The sequence below is a fragment of the Paroedura picta genome, chromosome 7, assembly GCF_049243985.1.
Source record: "Paroedura picta isolate Pp20150507F chromosome 7, Ppicta_v3.0, whole genome shotgun sequence".
Lineage (NCBI taxonomy): Eukaryota > Metazoa > Chordata > Lepidosauria > Squamata > Gekkonidae > Paroedura > Paroedura picta.
In genome coordinates, this window is record NC_135375.1 from 68,906,407 (window position 1) to 68,931,139 (window position 24,733).

At 46.3% G+C, this 24,733-nt stretch overlaps 1 protein-coding gene across 4 annotated transcripts in view; it reads right to left on the reverse strand.

Moving 5' to 3' along the window:
- PCSK5 (proprotein convertase subtilisin/kexin type 5) overlaps window positions 1-24,733 on the reverse strand; it is a 290,087-nt gene that overhangs the window by 127,903 nt on the left and 137,451 nt on the right. For all 4 annotated transcript variants that reach the window (XR_013232545.1, XR_013232546.1, XM_077344762.1 and 1 more), the window contains exon 9: window positions 11,470-11,570. Coding sequence is in view for 2 of the 4 variants with exons in the window: in XM_077344762.1 (XP_077200877.1) it covers window positions 11,470-11,570 (101 nt within the window). In the remaining 2 variants the exon portion in view is untranslated. The remainder of the gene's footprint in view (window positions 1-11,469; window positions 11,571-24,733) is intronic.

A 24,733-nucleotide genomic window follows, 5' to 3' on the forward strand; every position in this document is an offset into this window, starting at 1 on the left:
TCCCCGTCCCTTCACCCCACGGGGGGGGGGGAGGAAAAAGGCTTCTGCAGGCCCGGGGATGGCGCTGGCTGGCTCGCAGAGCCTCATGGCCCGCAGAAGTCTTTGCCGGTGGGGGGAGGAAAATGGCTTCTGTGGGCCCAGACATGGCGTTGGCTGGCTCATAGAGCCAACCAGTGCTGCCCCCAGGCATGCAAAAGCCTTTGCCGGTGGGAGGGAGAAGCGGCTTCAGTGGGCCCGGGGATGGCGCTGGCCGGTTTGCAGAGCCGACCAGCACCGCCCCGGGCCACAGAATCCTTTGCCGGTGGGGGGAAGGAAAACAGCTTCTGTGGGCTCAGGAATGGCGCTGGATGGCTTGCTTGTGTTTCTCATCCAAAAACTTTGTGTCCACCTCCTGTCAAGTCCGGTATTCTTCAAAGGGAGACTTAACCTCTAAGATCTGAACGACCATTGGAGTTAAGCAAGACTGTATTCTGGCCCCCTTGTTGTTTAATTTATTCATTAATGATTTAGCGCAAAAACTGGAACCTATTAATGGTCATCCCCCCAAACTTGGTTCCCAGCATATTCCTTTGTTGTTGTATGCCAACGATACTACAATATTCTCATATACAAGGGTTGGCTTACAATGATACCTATCCACCTTTTACCAATATTGCCAAGATAATAAGTTAATAATTAACTATGGTAAAACAAAAGTGTTGGCTTTCTCTAAGAGCTGGCATGCAATGACTTGGTCTACTGGGGGCACTTCAGTAGAACAAGTCAAAACATTTAAGTATCTAGGTGTTACCTTCCAATATAACCAGAACTGGCGCTCCCACTGCCAACGAGCTATCAATCTGGCCAAATCCTCATCTTCCTTGATAAAACAGTTCTTTTTCTCTGCAAAAGGTAACCAATTTATTCCTGCAGCAATTAAATTTTTTAATGTCAAAGTGATATCCCAGCTCCTGTTTGGATGCCCCTTATGGGTTCCTGCTTTTAATAAATCTATTGAGGGTGTTCAATCTGATTTCTATAGGCAAATTGCAGGGGTTCCCAATTGTGTCTCCTATCATGCCATTTGCGCAGAATTTCGCCAAATTAGGGTAGAGACAAGGGCCTGGATAGCTAATTTTAAATTTTGGGTCAGACTATATTTTAGAGTATAAACTGGCAGCCTTTTAACTTGTCTGAAAAGTGACCCTCTTAAATTTCGATGTTTCCAGGCTATTGAACAAAAATTAGTCTCCATTGGCATCGATCTGAACTCCCTACTACTTCTGAAAGAAAAATGTATCTTCTGGATTATTAAACAGAGAATACTAGACCATGAGCAGCAGGAACTCATATCTACCCAGCCTCGAGTCTGCTCACCAGCATTCTTTGGCATCACTATGCAGAGAAATATTATGCCTACATATTTGCATCTCCTTGATGTCCCACCCCTGAGAAGAGCTTTTCTCCTGGCATGAATTAATGCTTTCCCCTAAAGGTCTTAGAGGGAAGATTTCACCGTATCCCATACCGTGTGAGACTCTGTCCGTGTGGTTCTGGCTGCCCTGACTCTGTCTCACACATTTTGTTAGATTGCCCCTTATATGAGCAGTGTCGGAATGACAGCTTTGTTGCTTTGCTGGGAAACAAGCCTTCTGTAAATAAATCTATGACCTTGCAATTTCTGCTCTCTGACAAAGACCCAGAGGTAACCATTTTAGTTGCCAGAGTTTTAACTAAGATGCTTTTATAATATGCTGCCTACCTTGTATTTTATCTTTTATAGTTTATTTAATCATTTTAAGATCTGTTTGGTTATGTAACCCCATGGCCTATTTTATTATTTTGTTGAAATTTTAAATCCTATTTTATATGTCTTATACATATTTTATGCCAATAAAAGGTTACTGACTGACTGACTGAGTCCAATGTGCTGTGTACACAAAAGCTTACCTCTTGAATAAAACTCTGTTGATCTTAAAGGTGTCACTGAACTCAAACTTTATTCGACTACTTCAGACCAACATGGCTACCCACTTGTAGAGAACTTCATAAGATTTAGAAATTGACAGACTCCTATACTCTATTCCCTTTCATTGAGCTCATTCCCATTCAAACTCTGTATTTCCACTCCAGACCTAATGGGCTTAATTACTGGATCAGTAGGGACAGTAGCAACAATTTATTCATCCCATTTAGAAATTCATGTTCATGGCACATTCTATGAAGAGGTTAAAAAATGATCTGTGAATATGACTTGAGATTAGGAATAATGGGCAAATGCAACGCAACTGCTTTTCTTTTTCTTGGGTTCTAACACCCATAAACTTCCTGTTCCAATATTTATTTATTTTATTTATTATTATTTTGTTTTGGACTTGTATATCGTTGCTCTCAAAAAGACTCAAGGTGGTTCACAGTAAAACAGTAAAAACAGTACAACCCCTAAAAATCCCCATAACATTAAAAGATGGCAATACTGTAGAGTTCTAGCTCCCCACCCCCTGACCAGCTTGCGGGTCAAGGAGCTTTCGCATTAGGAGCTAGGGTCCTGCTCTCACCATCACTAGAGGATCCCCTGATAGTAACTCTGGGACCTCATCCTGGCCTCATCCATATGCCTGGCAGAAGAGCTCCATCTTGCAGGCCCTGCAGAAAGCTGACATATAGAGTGTGAATCACACTGGGAGTGTCGGGATTATACAGAGAAACATATACTGCATGGAAATGTGATGTACTCCAATTATCTATTTCTCCATTACTTCTCAAAGGAATGGATAGTGCCTCCATTATTTTCAGTGAAGCAGATCTATACACAAGAGGATACAATATTATGTGCTAAATGAAGGAAATTAAGTGACTTTCCAAATGTTACATATTTACATCATTTATTATATATTCCCTTTCATCCCAAACATGGCCACCAAGGTTGCTAAGAGCTAAAAGCAAATATTATAAAACACATAAAATCATCAGTTAAAACCAAACCTGTATAAAAACAGCAATTACAACAGAGTAGAAAGGAGAAGACATTAAGGGGATTCCAAATAAAACAAAGACGTCTTCACCCAACAGAAGACACTGATAGAAAGGGACAGATGAGGGAGGGAGATCCACAGTTTTGAGGCCATAATCAAGTAGGCTCTCTCTTTACAGTTTTGCTGAACCTGAACAGTTTTGCGGAACATCTTCATATTCCATCTCTATGTTGCATCATCTATGCTGTCCTATTAGCTTGAAAGGCGACTACTCAGAAAAATATAAACTGAAAATGCTTATATTCTAATCAACATTTTTTCTTCTCTGTTTTTTACAAAATTCTACTCCAAAAGGTCATAACACAGCTGTCTGGCTGGCCCACAAATTATCTGTCACACAGAGCCTAACTAAACCCCATACCAGTATTTTGTGCAGCTTTAGATAAATTTGAGTCCAATGATTTATCCAAAACCAACATTCTAACAATGAGAACACAATTTATAGCTGAGGGAACATCAATGTTTTCATGTTTTTCAGGGAATTATCACATTTTTGTGTTTTCTCTTTTCAAGACTTCAAATAATGTCACTCAGTCACTGCTCATCAGCGGTGCAGATAATGAAATGAATTGGGCTTCGATTTTTCTGCATACCTCCATGCACTAGTCTTCATTTTGCATACCACAGCACTTTATGAAGATTGAGAGAATGTTCCAGGCAGTCCAGCAGACCAGGTTAGCTGGGGTTAAGATATATATTTGACAATCTACTTTTGCTGGTGTAATATTCTTATGTTAAGAAAACATTTGAAAAGGTATTTCCATTTTGCTATTGTTAGGAGATAATTTTAAAATCCTATAAATATAGGAAGTTGGCAGCTTCTTTTAGAGGGTCTCCTTGCCTGTAACCTACTTATCTTGGAGGTAAGATATATAGACTTGTAATTGGTCTCCTTTAATTATTGGTGCAATAATTATGGATAATATAATTTTCTGTTGATTAAGAATACCAAAGAGTTATGCTTTTATATAAGCTTAACATGGAAGCAGAGATGCTCTAATAGTATTTACTGGTGAACTATACCAGTAATGAACCTGAAGTGTTACTGAGGCTAACAGTTAAACGATCTGATACAGGACAGTTTACTAGATGCCAAGGGCTTCTTGTGCATACCTTTATCTGAATCAGACCTGATGCAAGTAATCCAAAACAATCCTTCAAGCAGGAGGGTTATAACATCTGCTACTTGTTCATGGGATTTCCCTGTATTTACACCTTTTAAAGTAACCTCTTGGAATATGTTAAGACATCTTTCACACTATTACAGTGTTACAATGTTGGAAATTGTGAAAATCTAACTTTCTATACAGATAGTCAGGATCTAGAATGCTTGTTTGGTTCTGTACTTTGGTTCTGTGATTTTTGTTTTGATTTCTTTAATGTAATTGGGGGAGGGGTTCCACATGGAGAAAGATAAAGAATTCAAATAAGTACATTTTTCAAAGAAAGGACAGAATATAAATCCTGGTTTTTAAAGGCAGGGCAGAGTATAGACAGACAGACAGACAGACAGACAGACTTCAGAAACAACAATATTAGGAACAAATATTTATACCTATAGCAAGTTTAATGGATACCAACCCCTAAGCAGTCTTATGATATGATTAAGACTACAGATGCATTAGTCTAGAGAAGATTACAAACTGAAAATAGTGGGGTAAAAAGGGCACAGAAGTTAACTTGGGCCAAGAGGAAAGATGGGGTGTAAATATTTTTATATATAAAGTAAATTTAATAACAAATACAAATGAAAGTCGCACTGTAACCCTGAGATGCGTAACCTACATTTTAAAGCCCACAGATTTAGAAAAATGTCACTTACTCCAAAGGTCTCATTTACTAAATCACATGAATCATGGTTATATGTTCTTCCTTCATATTCTTGTGTCTCAGAAAATGCAACAGTACATTGGGATTCCAATGCTGGGCTTACAACCAGTACTTTCAAATCCCCTGAAAGTAGGAATATGGCAATTTTCTTGTTATGTGATGAGGTAATAGGTACTGTATTCTCATGATGACCCAGTTCTCATATCTTGTGCCCTTGTACCAGGATAATCTCTCCAGGAAATCTCATCATCAATATATCTGCCAGAAATAGTGTCTGAACTGTGAATATCACACAGACCTCCAAGAGGAGGAAGATGTCTTATCAGACTGCTATTCCTGACCCTATAAGATTGAGCTGCCTCTCTCAAGATGAACAATTTATTGACAATGAAAGACGGTTTCCTTTCATAAATGGATTTTAACAATATTAAACAGTGAAGTTCCAAGAGAGAATATCACTTTACTTTCTTGAGGACTGAGTTTATATGATAAAAATGTATTAATTATTAATTAAATCCAGAGGAAGAATGTTATAGATTCAGAATAAAATTATGCTAAGTGGAATCTGGCCTTTGAATAAATATGAAACATTAATATTAAAAGTTATATCCTAAATATATAGAAATGAACAACAGCTAATTCTTATGAAGTAAGTTTATTAAGGTACCTTCGGGACTGTCTCTTCTATTACACCCTTCAAGGAGCACTAAGATCCAGTGACCAGAATTTGCTCAGAGTACATAGTTCCAAAAACTTGAAATTGGCCTCAACCAAGGCCAGGGCTTTTTTGGTAGAATGCTCTGCCTAATGAGATCAGGGTCCTGTGGAACCTCAATCAGTTCTGCAGGGCTTGCAACACAGAGTGTTCTGCCAAGCCTATGGTTGAGGCCACAGATAACATCAAGAAGAAGCTAGCCTCTACTTGAAAGTCCACACACAGGAAATACTCCCAGTACCTCATAGCTCACCAGTTCAGTAATCCATCTTAATACTCTAAAATAGTGATCCCTAACCTGTGGTCCATCGACTAATTGGAGGTGGGCCGCGAAGGACGCCTCCCCCCCCCCGGCCCTTTACAGCACACTTCGGGTGTCATTGTCTCCCATCACTCCCAGATGGGACTATCTCGTTGCAGAGAAACAAGCTCAGGGTTCCCATTGATTTGTCATTGTCATGAGTTAAAATTTCCATTAAAATAAAATGTTCCTTATGTTCATTGTTGTGGCATGTCTGTATCTTATTTTGAAGGGATGTTTAAACATTACCATAGCAATCAGAGAGCGTTAGGGCAGTGGTTGAGAGTAGAGGAGTAAACTACCCCCCCATGGGCCTCAGTAAAATTGCCAAGCATTGAGTGGTCCCCAGTGATAAAAAGGTTGGGGACCACTGCTCTAAAAGACATGGCCATAGGTTTTATAATCAGATTGGTTGTATTGGCAGTAAAGTAGAAGAAAAAAGTCTCAATCGGACAATGGCGACCAATTTGGGATTGAACTATATAATCAAGACACAAGACATTATAAAAGATTAAGTAGTTAATATTCACCATTTAAGTAGAATTAACCTTTAGTGGCATGTTATAAGGATTTAAAATATGAATGATTTGTCTTTGCAGGCTATTTCTAACAATCATAAAAACACTATTAGATTGAGTTATTACAATATTGAGTTATTACAATATTTCTATTTTTATTTTGTAATTTTGATCCTTACACTGAATTAATATGTAGCATGGGGATATATTTATATGTTATATATTATATTATATTATACATTTATGTAGAAGAGCCTCTTGTGGCGCAGAGTGGTAAGGCAGCCATCTGAAAGCTTTGCCCATGAGGCTGGGAGTTCAATCCCAGCAGCCGGCTCAAGGTCGACTCAGCCTTCCATCCTTCCAAGGTTGGTAAAATGAGTACCCAGCTTGCTGGGGGGTAAACGGTAATGACTGGGGAAGGCACTGGCAAACTACCCCATATTGAGTCTGCCATGAAAACGCTAGAGGGCATCACCCCAAGGGTCAGACATGACTCGGTGCTTGCACAGGGGATACCTTTACCTTTATACATTTATATTTAGAATTCACTGATGAAGATATCAAAAATGGACTATGCCTGGGAATCCGTTTTGAAATTGTTCTGAACACTGTGAAATTGTTTTGAACATTATATCATTTTGCCATTGCCAGCTTGAGACTTTTTTCTTCTACTTCATTAGGGCTGACAGGTCTTCACCTGTTGCTTGTATTGGCAGGCAGGGGGCCAATACTGGTGGAAATAATATGCAACTCGGATATTTTTGGCTTAAAATTGGCCACAGCTTTAATTACGAAAACACACCTCCCCAGAGGAGGGTTGGCACAGCATAGATAGCCAGCTTGGTGTAGTGGCTAGGAGTGCGGACATCTAATCTGGTGAGCCGGGTTTGAATCTGCGCTACCCCACATGCAGCCAGCTGGGTGACCTTGGGCTTGCCACAGCACTAAGAAAACTGCTCTGACTGAGCAGGAATATCAGGGCTCTCTCAGCCTCACCCACCTCACAGGGTGTCTGTTGTGGGAAGAGGAAAGGGAAGGCGCCTGTAAGCCGCTTTGAGCCTCCTTCAGGTAGAGAAAAGAACCACTTCTTCTTCCTCTTCTTCTTCGGAATGAGCCATACCTAAGCAACCTGCTGACTACTGCACATTAATTCACACCCTAAAGGGATCCATCATAAATCCCCGCTGGGAATATGGATCTCCTTTATTTGGATCATCTAAGATGGAAAACGACCCAGATGGGGGGGCCAAAGGGCGCAAACCTCCTTGGCAACCCCCAGAGCTCCCTGGTTAATAACAAGCAATAGTAGCCTACCCCACCGAGTCAGCTCACAGCTCATAACCACCATCCCTTTAAGGCGGCCCCAATCCCTGCAGGGAGTCTGATCGCACACCAGCTCCTCACAAAACAGGCTCATTACGATGCGCAGGCCCCGCTCTGACAACAAGCATATAACATATAAAAACCACTAAACTTTAACAGAAACAAAGAGTGAGAGGATGGACCACTTTCCCGCAAGCCCAGCAAAGAAGCGGGGAAGCACCAGACAGCATCCTAATAGGATGCCCCTGGCCCCGCCTCCCGTACTGTGCACAATACCACTTGCAGTGCAGCCAAGCTTCCCACTGCCACACTGCCTGAGCCGTGTCTTCTTCCCGCCCACTCTCCACCCGCCAAATGGTGGCTCGGGTGAGTCCCTAACGCCTATTGTAAAATAGAATTTTAGATATTAAAACTGAAATTATATGTAACTATTGTATATTTTATCTCTGTTGTAAGCTGCCATGAGACCCTTGGGAATGGTGGAATAAAATGCTAAAAATAAATACATAATTTTTAAAGTATGCATCTGAAAATAATGCTGCAGATAAGACCTGATTCTTGCTTTGCATTTAACTCAAGAAAAGCATATTGAATCAAGATGTGAATTATTCATTAGAACATCTACAGCAAACTATTTTAAGCACTGTAAAAGATGACCAGTATACACCATTATCATTTCTTCTGGTATTTTTGACCTATGTTAACTTTTAGACGAAGTAACAATGAATTACTTAGATTTCTTAGGTGCCCTTACACTTTGAAAGTTTCTGTTATAAGAGTGATTTCCTTCCAATTCCAAATAATCTGGCAATGTAAATGCATTACATTATTATCTAACTATTTGAAATATAATATAATGGTTCACATAAATTTAATTTTTTCCTGTAGATTGTTGTGGAAAACTTAAAACTGCTCTGAGATTAAGATGTGATTGAAAGAGTCATCTTTAACCGCTCCTGCGGAGCGGATAAAATAAAGCTCTAAGGGCTACTGGGGAGGAGTTAGGGCAGGCTCTGTCCGTGATAAAAACTCTCGCAGCGGCGAGTCAGGAGCCGCGAAGTGGCTCCTGATTTGCCACTGTGAGTGCCACTCTTGGCCCAAGCGGCTCGCCCGCCAGGGACTCCTTCCCAATGCCCTTGGGAAAGGAGCAGGGACGCCACGTCGAAGGCGCAGCGTCTCTGCTCCTTTCCCGCCACCCCCGAACACCACGCTAATCTCTGAGTCCTATGACCCCCCTCCATCCCCACCTGCCTTCCCGCCCTGACGACAACAAGACCCCCCCCACGCACACACTCCCATGCCCAGCCGCCACCCGTGAACCCCCAAACCCTCCCCAGACCCCTTACCAACACAACGCCACTTCCCGACACACACACACACACACTCCGCCACTCCCCCACCACCTGCCACCCCCCCAACCCTCCCCACACCCCTTCCTGACCCGCCGGCCCTCCCCAATACAAACAAACCCGCCCAGCCACACTCCAACACCCACCCGCTGCCCGCTTACCCCCCAAACCCTCCCCAGACCTCTTACCAACACAATGCCGCTTCCCGACACACACACACACACACTCCGCCACCCACCCGCCGCCCGCCAACCCCCACAACCCTCCCCACACCCCTTCCTGACCCGCTGCCGCTCCCCGATACAAACAAACCCACCCAGCCAAACTCCAACACCCACCCGCTGCCCGCTAACCCCCCCCAAACCCTCCCCAGACCCCTTCCCGAACTCCCGCCGCTTCCCGCCGCCAAGCAACCCACCCAGCCACACACTCCACCACCCAATCACCCACTCACCCTCCCCAGACCCCTTCTGGACCTGCCACAACGCCCCAACTACCATCCGCCGCCTCTACCCCAGCCCCTGTCCCCGCGCTTCCAACCCCCACAACAACTGACCCTTCCCCCGGCCGCTCCCTGCTCCCCGATCTGCACTCACCTTCTGCCGATTCTCCTGATCCCTGTCCCTCTCTTCTCTTCGGCCTGCCAGCCACGCTGCCAGCCAGCGCGGCCTGCTCGCCGGCCAGCAACGCACCCGAATGAACCAGGCATGCCCGGACTCACGCGCATGCCTGGTTGCTCTGTCAGATGGCTTGCCTCCCGCCCTCGCCTACAACATGCATGCACGGACTACACAGGAGCCATCCTTCCCTTCCCCGTCGTCTCCGCCGCCAGAACTCCACGCTGCGACGATTCGCAGCCCGCCCACGCCAGCGGCCCAACAGCCTCCCAGGTACGGGGGCCTCGCCTCAAGCCATTTTTATAAATGGGCTTTATTTCTAGTTCTCAGATAATGCAATTATATTAACTCTTCTCCAAGTATCGTGTTAACAATCTAATTACAATTACAATGCTACAATGACACAAATGCTAATCTATTCAAAGTAGAATCAGCTTTTCAATTAAAATCCCTTATTGGCTTTTTTTCCATTTTTTTTTTTTTGTGCAATTCCTTACTCATGCCTTGAAGGTTCAGTAAGAATATTTGGACCTCTGCAGTGCAATCCTAAATAGAATTACATTCTCATAATCCACTGAAATAAATGTTTGTCACTCTGCTTAGAATTGCACTGCAAATCTGGCATTTACAGGTAAGGAACAGAGGCTTATAATTACAATAGTCTTAATTGTTTCATGTATTGTTTGATATGACTTAAAGCCATTCAATTTTGTGTGAAATCTGCTTTGTCTTCATGATATATGGTATAGAATAATCCATAGACCACTCTTGGTATAGTAGACATATCTAGAATGTTAATTCATGGTAAACAACCTGTGTATCTTAGGGACTGTCTCTCCAAGTATATTCCCCAAAGATCACTCTGCTTGGCTGGTACCAACCCGTTTGTGATCCCCAGCCCCAAAGAAGGGCACCTGGCCTTGAGCAGTGCCAGACCTTTTCAGCTCTGGCTCCAGCCTGGTGGAATGAGTTGCCAGGAGAGACCTGGGCTTTCTTGGAGCTGACAAAGTTCTGGAGGGCTTCTTCCATCAGATATATGGTTGAGGCCCAGGCTAACTCTCCTTAACATCTAAATTGGGGTCCCCTGCTCCCTCTCCATATATGTTGAGGCTGTGTCTTAACATAAGTGCATGACAAGTTATTAAAATATACTAAAGTATTAGTACAGTCCTCAGGGGAAAAACATCTGTGAAAAACTCTTCCTTCCAGCCTTAAGAGACTTTGCATACAGATCTGTCACTTTGAACAGAGAAGTTGCCATCCAAGGAAATCACATGATTTGTAGAAGAAATATCTCTGTGCTTTGACCAAAGAAATAATTGATCACCAATGTGGCAGGGTCTATACAGAGTGTCCAGGTGATCAGCACCTTCATTAATTGAACTGCAAGACTCCCACAAGTGCTCATCTCAGTTTTCTCTACCCTAGGGATATCACCCTGACCTGGATAGCTCAGGCTGACCTTGATAGCTCAGGTCTTGGAAGATAAGCAGGATCAGTTCTGGCTAATATTTGCATGGGAGACCTTCAAGGAATACCAGGGGCCTGATGAAGCAATGACCACCACTTCTGAACTTTTCTTCTTCGAAAAACCCTATGTCATCCTAAGTCAGCTGTGACTTGATGGCACTTACCACCACCACCACCAGGGATATCAGTCCCTGCAGTCCATACCTAGTTTAATATTCTGGTTTCACCTCAGACACGTTAGGAAAAACTAATTTAATGAACAAAAAAATCAGCAAAATACATAATATCTGATCTCTAAAAACTTAACGTTAAAAGTATAACTCAAATCTTACTTTGCTTCCAGTGCCAGTGCAATGATTCCTGCAGCCATAGGTGCAGAGGCTGATGTTCCTGTGTGGCTATCTGTGCAACGCTGTCTCAAGTCTGTAGTAACCTGGAGAAAGAAAGAGTTTGCAATTCAGACAATGGTTGCTGGTATGAAAAGAGTACTAGTTTTTACTATCTTCATTCCAACAACAGAAGGAGACACTATGTCTTAACTATGTACATAAAAGCTGAGTAAAAATGAGCACTCACATCTGTCCCAGACTTCTGCATATATGCATTTGCAGTGCATCAACATAGTGTCTACAAACTGAACAGGATCTGTGATCATGATTGAGAATGCTGCTTTTCAAGCATCCTCAAGCATAGGAACAACATTTACAAATGGAGCCCCTATGCCCAATTGAGGGAATGCCAGGAATGTGGCTTTTAACCCCTTAGTTACAAGCACCTCCTCCTGTGAGTGTGTATGTGTGGGGGAGAGCTGCACATATTTGTATAAGGCTACTCTGCCAAGCAAGCAGGAGTAAGTTTAACATTGTATATATGATTTAACTCTCCAAGACATGCCTACCAGGTGTTCTGCTGAACATGTTTTAAACACATATTTTAGTGTGTCCAAAAGTGTAAAATTCAGTATGGTCCTGAAGAATCAATAGATTACAACTCAAGTTGGAAAGCAGGCATGAGGCAAAAAAGAAAAACCTAGTATTGAAAGGACCACCAATTGCTGAGGTGCTCAGTCTCAGATTTCTACCACCAGCAAGATAATATCATTATGGTCCCAGCCAGAAGCATTTTGTTTTAGAACAAACTAATCCTTTTTTCTTCACTCGCTTTTCTTGTTTGCAAATCTGAATCTTAAGGATGTATACTGCTTAGCAATAGAAGTATGGATTGAATTTTAAATGGTACAATCTAGTGTGAAAGAATTTTTGTCTCAAGAATATGATAAATATACAGTTAGAATAGTTACTGGCCTAAACACTAATTAACAGTGTCTTGACATTAACTCTAAAATTGAAATATCAGGTTGTATCCTATGTAAAACCTTCACAGAGACAAATGTTCTCTGCCACTCCATGATTGAGAGTGCTCCCATTACTGAAAAGGCAACACTTGGGGTTGAGTGTAGGGTTATGCGCTTCGGCCACCAAAGCAGCCATTCCAGTCTGAAGCAGCTAACGCTGCGTCACGGGGGTGGGGGGGGGAGGAGCGGCACTGGTGCCAGCACGGCAGCTGGCACCTGCACGCAGGTGCAGAGTGCGTCTGTATGCGGGTGCTGACTGGCACACTGGCACCGACGCCACCCCTCCCCCATGCCGTGGCTCTGGCTGTTTCAGGCTGGAATTACTACTTTGGCGGCCGAAGCGCATAACCCTAGTTGAGTGATCCTCATGGACAAAGTGCCAAATGTACCAACTGTAATAGAAGGAAGAACAATCAACAAAAGCACACTTTCCTTCCCTCTTTCTTCATTGATTTCCTCCAACAGGTATTCATAGGATTCAACCTTTACAATCACATCCAAAGATATGCCACAGAGAAAAATACATACATAACTGCTTGTGTCATATGATATTATAGAGAAAATGTCCCTAAAATTTAATGAAGAAAAATAATTTATTCCAGTAGTAGATGAAGTTACTCAAAGGAGTATTATGCAGTATTACTAGTTCTAAGATATGTATAATGATCTTTCATAAAATACAATCCAAAAGAACAATGTACAAAGCATTAGAAATAATAGCATGAAATACTAATTGAAAAGATGAATGCTGCTTCCAGAAGAAGGTTCACAGGCATCCAAGAAGGTGACCTGCCACTATAGCTGAGGTATGGACATGCAGGTATAACATGGAAATCAGAATGTAGCAAGCAGGAAGAGGCACTTCACTCTGTGAGTATGAATCTGCTGATGGTCCTGGGCCCCCGGGAAGCGTGCTTGGCCTTGACCAAGGCCAGGGCCTTTTCGCTCCTAGTCCCTACCTGGCAAAATGAGCTCCCAGAGGAGCTGTGGGCCCTGTAGGAACTCTCAGTTCTGCGGGGCCTGCAATGCTCTTCTGCCAGGCATTTGGACCAGGGAAATTAGAACCCCCAGTTGCCATGCTCAGGTACTAGACTGGCAGGAACTACCCCAAAGTGTGTCCATCCTCAGCTGCTCCAACATCTGGGGTAGCTGTCTGGGGTAGCCCCCCCTCCTTGGTAATAGGGTGGGTTAGTGGGTTAAGGATAGGGTTTTCGCCCAGAGAGATTAGATGCTAGGGAAACTTAGCAGTGTTGGGAAGTGAACTAAAGGGTTGGGAGAACCCCCTGCAGGCGGGATCCCACCCTGCAGTATAGCTTGGACCCACCAGCTGCTAGGTAGAATAGGGTGGGGGAGGGAGGGTTGGGTGGTTAGTAAAATAGGGTAGGGCGGGATTAGTGCAGCCAGGTGGGAGTACAGATAGGAGATTAATTGATTATTTCTCTGGGAGCAAGGGATATGGAGAGGGAGGCCCAAACTGAGAGGGGGGGTTATGCTGGGGCCGGGATTTCGACGATCATGGGCCAGGGGCGCTATAGCGAGGGGAGGAGGTTGGACAAGAGAAGGGGTGGGAGCACTGGTGTCCTGTATAGGGCCCGGTCGTGGAGACACGGTCGGCGCCCTGGGTGTGCTCGATCCCCTTCTAACCTCCGGCCCATCCCCAAGAATGTGAGGGTGGAGGCTAGGGTACAGGATCAGACATTGGTCTTGTGCAACGCAAGGTCGATTAAGAACAAAGCCTCGACTCTGCAACATTTTATTGCAGAGTCGAAGGCGGACCTTGCTTGCGTGACCGAGACCTGGGTGAGGGAAGGCGAGACAGTGGCCCTGAGAGAACTAGCCCCACCAGGTTACTCGGTCCTCCACCAATCTTGGACCCATAAAAGGGGAGGGGGGTGGCTATTGTGGTACGGGAGGTTCTCACTCACAGGGCTCTCCCGGCGCCAGAAATCGAGGGGGTGGAGTGTGTCGGTATTGGATGGGACTCGGTCAAGAGTTTGGCTATCTGGTTGGTATATCGTCCACCCAACGCGCCGCCAGATGTCCTGCCCTGCCTGCTGGAGGCGGCAGTCACCTGGGCGTTGCAGTACCCCAGGCTTTTGATCCTGGGTGACTTCAATGTCCACGCGGACACGCCCTCTCCAGTCCATGGCGGAGACCTGGTGTCATCCATGGCGACACTAGGACTTTCACAATTTGTTGCTGAGCCCACCCATCACGCCGGACACACACTCAACCTGATTTTCGGCGCTGGGATAGAAATGGATCTGGATACAGCTTTGGCTGTGCCGTGGTCAGACCACTATGCCCTGCGGGCCCGGCTCAGGATACAACCCCCCCCCCCAGTTGGGCGGCGGGCGCATTTTAGCCCGCCCGCGGAGACTTATGGATCCAATAGGATTCCGGAATGCTCTGCGGGACCCGATGCCTCCTGGCGACTCACTGGCGGCCCTGGTGGCGGACTGGCAGTCCCACCTATCGGCTGCCATAGATGAGATCGCCCCTAAACGTCTTCTCTGCTCTCGACTCAAACGGGCACCCTGGTATACCAGGGAGCTTCGGGAGAGAAAAAGGGAAGTGAGACAACTGGAGCGAGTGTGGCGGAAGACTCGCGACGAAGCTACGAGAATATCTCATCGCACGCTTATGAGGGCGTATGAGATGGCGGTGAAAGTGGCAAAACGGGAATTTTTTGCCGCAGAAATCGCGTCCGCAAGCTCTCGCCCGGCCCAACTATTTAGAACAGTTAGATCCCTTACCGCCCTTGAGGGGCGCCAAAATAGTAGGAAATTAGAACTAGGCTGTGAGGCTTTAATGAGCCACTTTGCGGACAAAGTCTCGTCGCTCCGCCACGCTCTTCCCGCCACAGTTAATACAGTAAATGAACTGGAGACCTGTTGGCCGCCTTTGGAGGTGACGTTCGATGGCTTCAGACGGCTCTCTTTACCCGAAGTGGACGAGTTGCTAGGTTCGGTCAGAGCGACCACGTGCCCCCTCGACCCCTGTCCGTCATGGCTCCTCAAAGGAGGGGGCCAGAAGATAGGAGGCCAGCTCAGGGATATTGTCAATTTCTCCCTGGATTCCGGGGAGTTCCCTGAGCAGCTAAGGGAGGCAGTGGTTCGCCCTCTCCTGAAAAGATCTATGCTGGATCCGCGAGACCCAGACAGCTACCGCCCGGTATCGCACTTAGCGTTCCTGGGCAAGGTGGTTGAAATGGCCGCGGCAGACCAGCTCCTGGCATTCTTGGAAGAAACTTCGGCACTCGATCCATATCAGTCTGGCTTCTGACCTGGCCACGGGGTGGAGACGGTGCTGGTCGCCCTGCTGGATGATCTCCGTCGCCAGCTGTATAGAGGCGGGTCAGCAGTGCTGGTTCTTCTGGACCTGTCGGCCGCTTTTGACACCGTGGACCACGAATTGTTGGTCCACTGCCTCGCCGAAACGGGGATACGGGGCACAGCTTTACACTGGATACGCTCCTTTCTCCAGGACCGGACCCAGAGGGTAGCAGTGGGGGATGAGCTCTCGCGCTCCTACAGACTTCCATGTGGAGTCCCACAGGGCACGGTCCACATTATTTAACGTCTTTATGAGCCCTCTGGCCCAGCTGGTGCGGAGTTTTGGACTGGGTTGCCACCAGTATGCTGATGACACCCAGCTCTATCTCCTCATGGACGGCCGCCCGGACTCTCCCCCGGAACCATTTGCCAGATGTTTGGAAGCGGTGACAGAATGGTTCGAGCAGAGTCGCCTGAAACTCAACCCCTCCAAGACGGAGGTCCTGTGGCTGGGACGTAGGGGGCGGGATCAGGAAGCGCGCTTGCCCACCCTGGGAGGGGCGCAGCTTACCATCGTGTCCCAGGCCAGGAATTTGGGCGTGATCATTGATGCCTCCCTAACTTTGGAGGCACAGATCAAAAGAGTAGCGGGCCAGGCATTCTTCCAACTTCGCCAGGCCCGACTATTAGCACCCTATCTGTCCCCCGAACACCTGGCCACGGTGATCCATGCAACGGTCACCTCCAGAATAGATTTCTGTAACTCGCTCTACGCGGGCCTTCCCTTGTCCTTGATCCGGAAACTTCAGCTAGTGCAGAATGCAGCTGCTAGGGTCCTGGCACACCTTGGAGGGCCCATATCCAGCCAGTGCTGAGGCAGCTGCACTGGTTGCCAATTGCTGCTCGGATCCGGTTCAAGGTTTTGGTTTTAACCTTCAAGGCTTTACGCGAGTTGGGACCCACATACCTGAGGGACCGCTTATCACCCTATGCCCCCCGTAGAGATTTACGTTCTCTGGGAGAAAATCTATTGGTCGTCCTCGGCCCTAGGGAAGCACGCCTGACCTCGACCAGGGCCAGGGCCTTCTCGGTCCTGGCCCCTGCCTGGTGGAATGAGCTCCCGAGAGAGCTGCGGGCCCTGCGGGACCTTCCATCGTTCCGCAGGGCCTGCAAGATGGAGCTCTTCCGCCAGGTTTACGGTTGAGACCAGGCTTAACATCTATGCCCCCCGGGACCTGAGGATTGGGATTAGAGACGGGTACTACCAGTATCCCCTCTCCACTTGCTAGGGGGGGAATGGGTAGTTGATTAGCTGCTCTTGCCAGGTAGTTATTAACTATTGATATGTTAATTGGTTTTTAATGTATTTTATGGGGTTTTATACTGTTGTAACCCGCCACGAACCGCAAGGGAGTGGTGGGTAATAAATTCAGTAATAATAATAATAATAATAATAATAATAATAATAATAATAATAATAATAATAATAATAATAATAATAATAATAATAATTCCATAACATTAGAGGTCTGGATGTATTAATTATTACCGCCATCTTGGGATTGTGTAATATTAAGATGTTTTATTGGGTTGTTGTTTTATTGATTTTATTGCTTTATTGTATACTAGATTTCAAGCCCATTTTAAATTGAAATAAAATGGGCGCTAGATGGGCTGGGGGGGGAGAGCCCGTCCCCGGCAGAAGCTGGAGGGAAAAGGGGGGTGGGGTAAGGAGGCTTCTGTCGGGGTGGAGATCTCCCTCGCGGGTGCGAGGGAGAGCTCAGCCCCGGCAGAAGCCGGAGGGAAAAGGGGGGCTGGGAAAGGAGGCTTCTGTCGGGGCGGAGATCTCCCTCGCGGGTGCGAGGGAGAGCTCAGCCCCGGCAGAAGCTGGAGGGAAAAGGGGGGCTGGGAAAGGAGGCTTCTGTCGGGGCGGAGATCTCCCTCGCGGGTGCGAGGGAGAGCTCAGCCCAGGCAGAAGCCGGAGGGAAAAGAGGGGCTGGGAAAGGAGGCTTCTGTCGGGGCGGAGATCTCCCTCGCGGGTGCGAGGGAGAGCTCAGCCCAGGCAGAAGCCGGAGGGAAAAGAGGGGCTGGGAAAGGAGGCTTCTGTCGGGGCCGAGATCTCCCTCGCGGGTGCGAGGGAGAGCTCAGCCCAGGCAGAAGCCGGAGGGAAAAGGGGGGCTGGGAAAGGAGGCTTCTGTCGGGGCGGAGATCTCCCTCGCGGGTGCGAGGGAGAGCTCAGCCCCGGCAGAAGCCGGAGGGAAAAGGGGGGCTGGGAAAGGAGGCTTCTGTCGGGGCGGAGATCTCCCTCGCGGGTGCGAGGGAGAGCTCAGCCCAGGCAGAAGCCGGAGGGAAAAGAGGGGCTGGGAAAGGAGGCTTCTGTCGGGGCGGAGATCTCCCTCGCGGGTGCGAGGGAGAGCTCAGCCCAGGCAGAAGCCGGAGGGAAAAGAGGGGCTGGGAAAGGAGGCTTCTGTCGGGGCCGAGATCTCCCTCGCGGGTGCGAGGGAGAGCTCAGCCCAGGCAGAAGCCGGAGGGAAAAGGGGGGCTGGGAAAGGAGGCTTCTGTCGGGGCGGAGATCTCCCTCGCGGGTGCGAGGGAGAGCTCAGCCCAGGCAGAAGCCGGAGGGAAAAGGGGGGCTGGGAAAGGAGGCTTCTGTCGGGGCGGAGATCTCCCTCGCGGGTGCGAGGGAGAGCTCAGCCCAGGCAGAAGCCGGAGGGAAAAGAGGGGCTGGGAAAGGAGGCTTCTGTCGGGGCGGAGATCTCCCTCGCGGGTGCGAGGGAGAGCTCAGCCCAGGCAGAAGCCGGAGGGAAAAGAGGGGCTGGGAAAGGAGGCTTCTGTCGGGGCGGAGATCTCCCTCGCGGGTGCGAGGGAGAGCTCAGCCCCGGCAGAAGCCGGAGGGAAAAGGGGGGCTGGGAAAGGAGGATCCCGCCCCCCCACCCTTCCCAAAGGCTCCCACGGCGTCCTGTCGGCCCCGGGAGCGGGCTCGCCGGGCGAGGCCGCTGCCGGGGCCGACAGAAGGCTGGCTCCCACCACCCCGACCCTCCCCCAGCAGCGAACGGCGTTCTCTCGGCCTCCGGAGCGCCCTCGCTGCCGCGAGGGCGCTCCGGAGGCCGAGCGAAGGCCGGCTCCCACCACCCCCACCCTCCCCCAGCGGCGAACGGCGTTCCCTCGGCCTCCGGAGCGCCCTCGCGGTCCGGAGGCCGAGCGAAGGCCGGCTCCCACCACCCCCATCCTCCCCCAGCGGCGAACGGCGTTCCCTTGGCCTCCGGAGCGCCCTCGCGGTAGCGAGGGCGCTCCGGAGGCCGAGCGAAGGCCGGCTCCCACCACCCCCACCCTCCCCCAGCGGCGAACGGCGTTCCCTCGGCCTCCGGAGCGCCCTCGCTACCGCGAGGGCGCTCCGGAGGCCGAGCGAAGGCCGGCTCCCACCACCCCCACCCTCCCCCAGCGGCGAACGGCGTTCCCTCGGCCTCCGGAGCGCCCTCGCTACCGCGAGGGCGCTCCGGAGGCCGAGCGAAGGCCGGCTCCCACCACCCCCACCCTCCCCCAGCGGCGAACGGCCCCCGAAGCGCTCACCTGTCGCTGTGCGTGTGAAGCAGGGAATGGGGAGCCGCGCGATTGCCTGCTTCGGGCGGGATGGGCACTTGGAGGGGCCAATCAGGAGCCGCTTCGCGGCTCCTGATTGGCCCCTCCGAGTTTTTATCCCGGACCGGTCCCGCCCTAACTCCTCCCCACTACCCCTTACTCCTTTATACAGTCCGTGGCGCCCGTGGCGCCACGGGCTGTGTACAGATGTTGTGAACTGCCATGAGCCAGAATTTCTGAGAATTACTGTATGTAAATTAAATTATAAATAAATAAATTAAAATGATGTGAAAAAAAAATCTTACTTTCTTGGCAATGATCAAAAATAATACAAGTCATTCATAACAAAGTTAATACTTCTGCATTTAAGACATTTCTGTCATATTTATGTCAATCATAAGATACCTCTTATCTATTTATTATGGGTTTGGCCTTAAATCCTGGGCTAAAACATTTTGCCACAGCTAATCTTGGCATGTAAAGTATAAAATGCTTTGAACCTCTGAGACAGGTTCTCTAAATATTCAGAAATCTTGTGATAATAATGAAAATGAAAGGTTCGCTGTGCCCTACTGTTTTCACATCTATATAAATTGACTCATTTAAATACAATTCAATTCAACTATTTTTAAAATAAATACCAAGTTCTTGCCATTCATCCTACTACCTATATATTCACTGACCCAAACATCAGAAGTATAGTAGGTGTACCTCTGAGAAATTAAATAGAACACTGCCTACCATTCTCCCTTTAAGATAAAGATGTGGTATATTCCTTCCACCCATGACCAAAACCTTGGAACATCCCCATAGTTAAGATGTTGCTAAACTGTTTGATGTTGGAAAAACCATTCTGAAAAAGTCAGTTCAGAGTGAGGCTGCCATAGTGGTATGGAAATTCAGTTCTTTCCTTCCTCACTATTTCTTCACCAAATTAAACTTCTAGATTTGTTATTTTTCCTGAGCATAAACTCATCAGAGGAAGTATGACCAACTGAAAAACAGGAAGAACAGAGTTGTGTGAACCTATGGTGTGATTTCGTTTGTTTTTGCTGTCACGTTACAGCTGATTTCTGGCCATTCAATACCAGAGATATTCAAAGGTGGTTTGCCATTGCCTTCATCTATGTTGCAATCCTTGACTTTTTTGGTGCTCTGCCATCCCTGTTTAGCTTCTGAGAACTGATTACACTGGGCTAAACAGAGCTATTGCATGGTTTAGGCTCCACCAAAAATAACACTTTGAAAATGGAGATCTTAGAAAAAAATGAATTGCTCAGTTTCCTACTAGTGTGGCAGGAGCATAACAACAACTGGAATATTGGTAGGAATGGGAGAATTGACTGGAACTGTACCTTATAATCCATTGAAAAAAATCTACAGTTTGGTTAAGGGTGTTCAAAGTACATCAACATACCAAGTACTACTATACAGGTCAACCTCACACTTTAAGAACTTTTCCGCAAAATTATATTACTGAATTAGGAATTTCTGGTTTAAAATGAATCATACTACGAAATTAATTGTAAAACTGTGAACTGAAATTCAATATGCAAATAGCTGAGATTATTGATTTCAGTGATCCTAGCTATCAAGTCTAAATAACGGCCCCACCAATGAAAATATTATTCTGCATAACATTGTGGTTACTACTGTTTCTACTTAGCCCTTTTCTATGGCCAATATATTGCTAGGAAAAGTCATGCAGGTGGCTGGGCAGCAACACATGGTGTACTGGGCAGGCGAGGAGCACCTGCTTATATTCAGCTGCATGCTGTCTGATAGGCATAGCTAACCCTTCAAAGGAGGCTGCCTGCCGCACTCCTTGCCTCTTTACCACTAGCTTAGGGCATTGGCAGGAAGCTACTCACCCACCCAACCCCTTATTTGTTTGGCTTATTCTTTCAAATGTTTTTTTTTGTTTCAATATTATTGTTTATGCAAAAATAAGTTGTGAGTTAATATTTTTTCATTTTTGTCACAGCTGGCAGTTTTGGGCCGGAGGAGAATCCGTTAGTTAAGAGTCCGCTTCTATGAACCAGACTCTCCAATATAGGGGGCCTCCTTAAGAGGATGCAGGGATGCTAAGCCATGTTTCCAACCTGGCTGCAAAGGCTGGTAGACTCTCATCGCATGGTGGCTGGAGGGAACCAATCAGATGCCCGTGCAAACTGGGTTCCCTCAACTCAAGGTTACCTACTCTTGGTTTGTTCTAGTGGTATAAAAGGTGGGAGCAGTTCCCGTGGTGCTGAGGGGTTGGCAGATGTGTTAGGCCACTGGGATCTAGGTTTTCTCCTTTCCGATTGGCTGACCATGAAATCACCAAGGTCCTCTCCTAGGGTGTGCCGATACTCCTTGCTGGAGTTAATAAAATCAGTGGCCTATTACATGCCAACAAAAGTGGTTTGTTTGTCTTCATTGGTGGCCTGAAAGAATGCACTCCTGCTAGGCAATGGCACCACCACTGAAAATATTATTCAGCATATCATTGTGGTTACTACTGTTTCTACTTGTGGAGCCCTATTCTATGGCCAATATACTACCAGGAAAAGTATTATAAACTCACTTCAGTAGAAAATCTATCTTAGATCTTTAAAGGGATTTTACTAATGGCAGTTTAGCTGGAAGTCCACAAAGATTTCCAGCATAGAGTCATAGAATTGTAAGGGAACTCCGGGATAATCTAGTCCAACTCCCTGCACAATGCAGGAACTCACAACTACCTGCCCACCCCACAGTGACTCCAATTTCATACCAAAGTGATCCCTTTAACAAAAATCTCCATCATCCAGTCTAGCCTGGAGGAAATTCACCTACCATCCCCTGGGGATGCAAGTAAGTGTCACAAGAAACACACTGGCACATCCCTCCCTGCTCACCCACTCACAATCTGCCTAAGCTGAAGATGGTCTTCATCATCTTCTCTCCAGGCTAAACAGACCAAGCTCCCTTAACCTTTCCTCATATGACTTGGCCTCCAAATCCCTCACCATCTTTGTGGCCTTCCTCTGGACACGCTCTAGTTTTTCTACATCTTTCTTCAGTTGTGGTTCTCACTACCTCCTGAAAAGCATGTTCCACTGAGGAAGTACTCTAACTGTCAGGAACTTCTGGATGTTTAGCTGAAAATTATTTTGAATTAATTTCAACTCATTGGTTCTGGCCCAAATCACTGGGGCACCATCTTCTATACAACAGGCATTCAAGTATTTTAAGATGGTTATAATATCAACTCTGTCGTCTTCTCTCCAGTTCACACAGACCAAGCTCCCTCAAACTTTCTATTCTTTTGAAAGTTGTTTATGGAGTCATCCTGGTTTTTAAAAAAAATTTCCTCCAAGTTTTCCTTCTCAAGGGAATTGCCTGTGATTGTGCGTTCAGGATTTCACTTCTGAGAAACTCCCAACCTTCTTGGACTTCGATCTCGTTAGGTTTTTCTGGCCCAAGATTCTACCCAACATAACATTTAAGTTTGTTAAAATTTGTTCTCCTGAAGTCCAGCCTGTATGTGTGACCATGTACAGCTTTTCTCTTTCCCAAGATCATAAAGTCCAAAATCACATGGTTAGTATTACCAACCATGCACACAACTTTTACTTCCCCAACCAGCTCTTCCGTATGGGTGAGAATTAAGTCTTACTTTGTAATCTGGTCTAAGAGCATCTCATCCAAGTCCTTCTCCTGGCCTAGTGGTCTATAGCAGACCTTCACCATAATACCACTATTATTTACTATTTGTTTTATTTTTACCCAAGGACTCTCAGCTGAACTCTCATGCTGAAACTTCCTCACAAGTATATATATTCTTAACATGTAGTGCTGTTCTTAGTGCATGTGTGGTTAAAATTACTCTGAGGTAAAATTACAAACATGCCACAAACCGTGTATGTCACAGCCTCAGGTCCATCACCATCTATGCCCCTTTGATCCATTTCGGGAAGAAGCAGATCCCTTCTGCAAACTCTGGAACACTTACAGAGTCCCCATGTTTTTACAATATTCACTGCTCAGATTGCATTGTCTGGGACAGCTTTCATACATCACAATGTATGAGGTGAGCTATCCCTCACTGGCAGTCTTCAAGCAGTGGCTGGACAAATTTCTAGTTAGATCCTGCAGATCCTGCATTCAACAGGGGAGTTGATTAGATGACCTCTATGTTAGGAACCTAAATGGTTGAGCAGCAGCACAATGTATAAAAATTAAAATGCAAATATATATTATAATCCATTTGCACATATAAAACTTAAAAAACATCAACGTATATCACACTCTATTGCACAAATCCAAAACATTTTGACACATGGATAAATGACCAAATAACCAAACGTGTTTCAACCCCCTTTGGGGTCTTCTTCAGTGGTCTAATATTTAAATGTACTCATGTGATGTAATGAGAACTATAAGAAATCTGAAACAGATAAAAATGTATTATGAAGAGCATTGTTATGCAATAAAATCTATTAATTTTTAAAATATATATGTCTGTGTATAAATACTTGGGGTGATGATTACTCACATGAATGGAGAGGCTCCCACACTAATGAAAAATGTTGATGTTTTAAAGTTTTATACATACACCTGTATTGTAATAAATATTTGCATTTTAATTTTTTATACTTATATTTGTTCTGCTTCTGCTGCTCAACCTTTTCAGTTCGTAAACTGTGCACACAGGTTGGGTAACTTTGTTGTTTCATAGATGGCCTCTATGGACACTTCCAATTCTATGATTAATAGTTCATATTGAACAAACCATATTTTGAGGTACTGGAAGCAATTCTGACAGCTTGCTTCAAAAGATCACTTCCCTTGCTTATGTGGTGTGGATAGGGCGCCTGCCAAGCTCCTGTTGGTTTACTCTGGGTTGCCCCTGTTGGAACTTTGGGCATTTCTATCTTTCTGTCCTTCAGAACCTGTTTTTGAGACTTGGGGGGTAGTGAAAATAGGGGGAATACATGTCTTGCTTCCAGTGTATGCTTGGGAGTGAAGGGGAGGCTGCCCAGCTGAAACTTTCATGTGAGTATGGTGTCACAGGTTTATTTCTGAGTTATTCCTCAGATTCCTAGCTATAACTGCTGTCTTTTTCAGAGAAAGCACTGTGGAGCCCTTTTCTGGTAGTCCCTAACTGGGTCCCTTGAAATGTAATCCACTCAAAACTTGGAGAGATTGTACAGGAGTGGGCAAGAAGGCGATATTTCCTGTGCATTTGGTGTATGTAGGTTACATATCTGTGCCTAACATTTTTCTTGGGCGCATCTTCTTTGGGGAGCCATGTTTAGTTTAGTTTTATTAAGGTCATAGAGCAGCACAAGATGATGCAAAACATCAATTAAAACCAGAACATATAACATAAACATAGCAATACAAAATAAAATACATAAGAAG